The sequence below is a fragment of the Theropithecus gelada genome, chromosome 14, assembly GCF_003255815.1.
Source record: "Theropithecus gelada isolate Dixy chromosome 14, Tgel_1.0, whole genome shotgun sequence".
Lineage (NCBI taxonomy): Eukaryota > Metazoa > Chordata > Mammalia > Primates > Cercopithecidae > Theropithecus > Theropithecus gelada.
The window spans coordinates 58,848,143-58,854,680 of NC_037682.1; the positions used below are offsets into that span (position 1 = coordinate 58,848,143).

The window sequence follows — 6,538 nt, forward strand, 5'->3', positions numbered from 1 at the left end:
TTTAAGGCAGAAAAAAATAGCTAGATCTTAAACCAATGTCCAGTGTATTTGTTCATTGTGAAGAGAGAGATGCTTTCATCTATCTACAAAGATGTTTGCTTAGGCTCGTTCTTCTGGATACCTTATTTGACGGGATTTCTAAATGATTATCTTAATGACATGCCAAATTACCTAATACCAGTTTACCTGATGGTTTATTGTAATCCAATACCAGCATTCAGAAATCAGAGGCATACTAACAGATGGAAAAGATACGGTATTATGGGATTCCTATTGGCCAATGCACATTGACCTAGAACAATCCAAAGCTACAGTGCACACCATCAGAAAAGCTTCCACTAATAATACATTTGGTTCTAGGCAACTAAAAAACCACAGCATGGAGCTCCGGAACTCCACCTTGGGAAGTGGCTTCATCTTGGTGGGGATTCTGAATGACAGTGGGTTTCCTGAACTGCTCTGTGCTACAGTTACAGTCCTATACATGTTGGCCCTGACCAGCAATGGCCTGCTGCTCCTGGCCATCACCATGGAAGCCCGGCTCCACGTGCCCTTGTACCTCCTGCTTGGGCAGCTCTCTCTCATGGACCTCCTGTTCACATCTGTTGTCACTCCCAAGGCCCTCGCGGACTTTCTGCGCAGAGAAAACACCATCTCCTTTGGAGGCTGTGCCCTTCAGATGTTCCTGGCACTGACAATGGGTAGTGCTGAGGACCTCCTACTGGCCTTCATGGCCTATGACAGGTTTGTGGCCATTTGTCATCCTCTGAAATACATGACTCTCATGAGCCCAAGAGTCTGCTGGCTCATGGTGGCCACATCCTGGATCCTGGCATTCCTGAGTGCTCTAGGACATACCATGTACACTATGCACCTCCCTTTCTGCATGTCCTGGGAAATCAGGCATCTGCTTTGCGAGATCCCACCCTTGCTGAAGTTGGCCTGTGGTGATACCTCCAGGTATGAGCTTATAATATACGTGACAGGTGTGACTTTCCTCTTGCTCCCCATTTCTGCCATTGTGGCCTCCTACACACTAATTCTATTCACTGTGCTTCGTATGCCATCAAATGAGGGGAGGAAGAAAGCTCTTGTCACCTGCTCTTCCCACCTGACTGTGGTTGGGATGTTCTATGGAGCTGCCACATTCATGTATGTCTTGCCCAGTTCCTTCCACAGCCCCAAACAAGACAACATCATCTCTGTTTTCTACACAATTGTCACTCCAGCCCTGAATCCCCTCATCTACAGCCTGAGGAATAAGGAGGTCATGGGGGCCTTGAGGAGGGTCCTGGGAAAATACAGGCTGCTGGTACATTCCACGCTCTAGGGAAGGATCATGGCTGCCTCTCACCATTCCTGCTCCAAATAAAATTCTCTACTCACTCATTCCTGCTCCAAATAAAATTCTCAACTCACTCATTCTTCAATACTATACTCTCAGATGATACATACATTTTTAAAATTTTACTTTTTATTCAACTGCGAATCTGGTGTGTACAATGACCTTGACTTAAACTCATTTGGCACACATCATCCTGACTTTGGAAACCCACGTTATACAATATCCAGATGAGGGGAAAAGCCTTGAATGGGTGTTGTAGACTCACTCTGTGGTAGGGCATCTTCCTGACACATTACCAAGTAGACATGGTAGGGGATTAGCTTTCCATTTGAACGTCATGTAGCAGTGAGAAGCAGCAGTAGTTTTGGACTGACCAAATTCCAATAGCCTCTCAGCATTAGAGGAGGAGTGTTCCCTTTGAAGCCGATTCTTAAACTATTAATAGAGAGAACAATTTTCAGAAGATATATTAGATTTCCTGTTTATTAGTAGATGATTGAGAAGTTAGTGGAAATGAATAAGGGTTATGTGACTGCATTTGTACTCTAGACCTGAGGGACCTTCATATGAGTTACTTGAGTAATGATAAATAATTACATTGAAAGCGTGGGGCCGGGCACGGTAGCTCACACCTGTAATCCCAGCACTTTGGGAGGCCGAGGCGGGCAGATCACCTAAGGTCAGGAGTTCGAGACCAGCCTGGCCAACATTTTGAAACCCGGTCTCTACCAAAAATACAAAAATAAGTGGGGCATAGTGGCGGGCGCCTGTAATCCCAGCTACTCAGGACGCTGAGGCAGTAGAATTGCTTGACCCTGGGAGGCGGAGGTCCCAGTGAGCCGAGATGGCACCGCTGCACTCCAGCCTGAGTGACAGAGAGAGACTCTATCTCAATAAATAAATAATAGAAAGAAAGAATGGAAAAGGATAAAGAGAGATATTTCTACTTGGAAATTTTGACAGTCTTTTTGAAAATGGGCATTTTTACATGGTCTAAAATTAAAACTAAAATAAAGAATGAATAAAATAGAATTGAAAGTACCAGTTTTAAAGTGAGTACAATAACAATGAGAGAAATTTGTTGAGCATATTGTCTAAATTTTTTAAATTGTGGACTTGTGGATATATGAATGTGTTTTTGAACATTAAAACAATTGAAAGAGGTTATATTCTTGAGGTGAGTATATGTGCGTGTCCATAGAAAAGGAAATATAAAATTTATAATTTGCTTTCTAGCTAGCCTAAATATGCCTTATTTTTTTAATTCTACTCATCGGTGTGGGAAGATTTATAGCAAAATTCGGGAACTTAAATTTGTTGAGCGCAGAATTCCCAAAATACCTTGGCTTACATAGGTGTTACTATTCTTGAGAACAGTGCTTTGTCAAAACACAGTAATTCTTGTTTTCTTTACAGAAATAATATTACATTATTTAATCTGTAAAGCTAAACCCTAAAAAATAAAAAGTAAAGCTAATCTATAAAATTAATCTGTTTATTATAAAAACTGAGAAAATTAAGAAATTTGGAATGAATCAAAAATCACTTATAAATTTTTCCTTTTTGTTGTATATATATATGTATTTTACTGAATTTAAATGTCTGTGATGATGAAGGTCCTGGGTTTTTTTCGTTTGAAATTTGGTGTATCTTCTTCTTTGCTATGAGGGGATATTTTAGAGTAGTGATGAGAAAGCAGACCAGAGTGCCTGCGTTTGAATCCCTGTCTTCCTTTGGTCATCTATGCATCTTTGGATGCTAAATTAAATTCTTTGTACCTTAGTCTGCTGATGTCAAAAGTGGTGATATTTACGGGCCTCCTCTCATGATATTGTTGGGTAGATTAAATAAGATAATAAGTATCAGGTACTTAGACAACTACTTAGTAAATAGTGCTTGAAACATTTTGCCTGCTATATGGATAAATAGTAAAAAGCCTTTTAAAGAATCAATATTATTTTATTGTTTCCTTTTAGAAATGAAACATTTGTTTATTATTTTTATTGACAAAAATTGTATGTATTAATGTAGTACAACATGATGTTTTAAAATATGTATACTTTATGAAATTGCTAAATCAAGCCAACTAACATATGCTTTACTTCATATACTTATCTTTTTTGCATCAGGAACAGTTAAAGTCTACTTTCTCAGCAATTTTCAAGTATACAATATGTTCTAATTACCTGTAATCGCCATGAACTACAATAAATCTCTTGAGCTCATTCCTCCTGTCTAACTGAAGTTTTGTGTCCTTTGACCAGCATCTCCCAAATCCCCCTACCTCAACATTCGGTAGCCACCATTTTACTCTCTGTTTCTGTGAATTCAGCTTACAGGTTCTGCATATAAGTGAAATCATGTGATATTTTTCTTCCTATACCTGGCTTATTTCACTTAAAATAATGTTCCCCAGATTCATTCACATTGTTGCAAATTACCAGATTTCCTTCTTTTTTAAAAAGGAAAGATTTTCTTGTGTGTGTGTGTGTGTGTGTGTGTGTGTATCACATTTTTTAATCCATTCATTCATTGTTGGACACTTAGGTTGATTCCAGAGCTTGGCTATTGAGAATAATACTGCAATGAACACAGTAGTGCGGCTATCTCTTAAACATACTAATTTCATATTCTTTGGTTATATTGGCTCTATTTTTAACTTTTTGAGGAACTTTCATACTGCTTTCCCTAATGTCTGTACCAATTTACATTTCCACCAACAGTGTGCGAGAGCTCCCTTTTCTCCATATCCTAACCAACACTTACCGTATCTTGTTTTTTGGATAATCTAAATGATGGAAGGTGATATCTCATTTGATTTCCATTTCCCTGAAGATTATGAATCTTGAGAACTTTTTCATATACCCGTTGGCCATTTTTATGTCTAATTTTAAGAAATGTCAATTTAGGCTCTTTCCTCATGTTTTACTCAGGTTACTCCTGCTGAGTTGAGTTCCTGATATGTTTTGGATATTAACCCTTTATTAGATGTATGATTCAAAATATTTTTACGCATTCTATAGGTTGTCTTTTCACTCTAATGATTATTTCCTTTGCTATGCAGAAGCTTCATTGTATTCATGTGGCATATCACATTTATTGATTTGCACATGTTGAACCATCCTTGCATCTGTGAAATAAATCCCAGTTGATCATGGTGAATGATCCTTTCAACACTCGTTGAGTTCAGTTTGGTCATACTTTTTTTGAGAATTTTTGCAACTATGTTCATTAGATGAATTGGCCTGTAATTTTGTTTTCTTGTAGTGTCATTTTCTGTCTTTGGTATCAGAGCAATACTTCCAAAGTATGCAGAAACAGCATGAATTCAAAGATAATTTTCAGCCAAGGGAAAAAAATTTTAAGCAATCAGTTTATTTTACTTTATTTTATTTTACTTTAAGTTCTAGGGTACATGTGCACAACATGCAAATTTGGTACATAGGTATACATGTAATATGTTGGTTTGCTGCACCCATTAGCTCATCATGTACATTAGGTATTTCTCCTAATGCTGTCCCTCCCCCAGTCCCCTACCCCACCACAGGCCCCAGTGTGTGATGTTCCCTGCCCTGTGTCCATATGTTCTCATTGTTAAATTCCCACCTATGAGTGAGAACATTGAGTGTTTGGTTTTCTGTCCTTGTGATAGTTTGCTGAGAATGATGGTTTCCAGCTGCATCCATGTCCCTGCAAAGGACATGAACTCATCCTTTTTTATGGCTGCATAGTATTCCATGGTATATATGTGCCACATTTTCTTCATCCAGTCTATCATTGATGGACATTTGGGTTGGTTCCAAGTCTTTGCTATTGTGAATAGTGTCGCAATAAACATACATGTGCATGTGTCTTTATAGTCATATGATTTATAATCCTTTGGGTATATACCTAGTAATGGGATCACTGGGTCAAATTGTATTTCTAGTTCTAGATCCTTAAGGACTCACCACACTGTCTTCAACAATGGTTGAACTAGTTTACAGTCCCACCAACAGTGTAAAAGTGTCCCTGTTTCTCCACATCATCTCTAGCACCCATTGTTTCCTGACTTTTTAATGATTGCCTTTCTAACTGGAGTGAGATGGTATCTCATTGTGGTTTTGATTTGCATTTCTCTGATGACCAGTGATGATGAAGATTTTTTGATGTGTCTGTTGGCTGCATAAATGTCTTCTTTTGAGGAGTGTCTGTTCATATCCTTTGCCCCCTTTTTGATGAAGTTGGTTTTTTCTTGTAAATTTGTTTAAGTTCTTTGTAGATTCTGGATATTAGCCCTTTGTCAGATGGATAGATTGCAAAATTTTTCTCCCATTCTTTAGTTGCCTGTTCACTCTGATGGTAGTTTCTTTTGCTGAGCAGAAGCTCTTTAGTTTAATTAGATCCCATTTGTCTATTTTGGCTTTTGTTGCCATTGCTTTTGGTGTTTTAGTCATGAAGTCTTTGTCCATGCCTAGGTCCTGAATGGTATTGCCTAGGTTTTGTTCTAGGGTTTTTATGGTTTTAGGTCTAGCATTTAAGTCTTTAATCCATCCTGAATTAATTTTTGTATAAGGTGTAAGGAAGGGATCCAGTTTCAGATTTCTACATATGGCTAGCCAGCTTTCCCTGCACCATTTACTAAATAGGGAATCCTTTCCCCATTTCTTGTTTTTGTCAGGTTTGTCAAGGATCAGATGTTTGTAGGTGTGTGGTGCTATTTCTGAGGACTCTGTTCTGTTCCATTAATCTATATCTCTGTTTTAGTACCAGTACCATGCTGTTTTGGTTACTGTAGCCTTGTAATATAGTTTGAAGTCAGGTAGCATGATGCCTCCAGCTTTGTTCTTTTTGCTTAGGAACAGTCAGTTTATCTTAATGTGGGTTCCCTCAGAATTTGATTCTGAGCAAGAATTTGAATACATAGTATATTTAGGAAGCAATTCCAGGAAAAACTAGTAGAATTTGCAAGAGGGAAACAGACAAAGAAAAGACTCAATAATGAGTGAGTTATCAGGCAAGTTTTTGTGAGCAATTGAATCCTAATCTTCCTAAGGAATTCTTGGAAAGAGTAAAACATGTATCTCAGCAGTATATTTCACCTCCGACGTAAGAGATTGTGTAGGCCATTCTTACATTGCTATAAAAAATAAACAAGATTGGGTAATTTATAAAGAAAGACTTAATTGGGTCACAGTTCTGCAGGCTGTACAG

The 6,538-nt window shown here is 38.2% G+C and overlaps 1 protein-coding gene across 1 annotated transcript; it reads left to right on the forward strand.

Moving 5' to 3' along the window:
* The first annotated feature begins 287 nt into the window (after positions 1-287).
* LOC112607165 (olfactory receptor 2AG2) lies at positions 288-1,361 on the forward strand. The gene has a single exon (XM_025358270.1). The coding sequence runs from the start codon at positions 380-382 to the stop codon at positions 1,328-1,330; it is 951 nt and encodes a 316-aa protein (XP_025214055.1). The 5' UTR covers positions 288-379; the 3' UTR covers positions 1,331-1,361.
* The last annotated feature ends 5,177 nt before the right edge of the window (positions 1,362-6,538 follow it).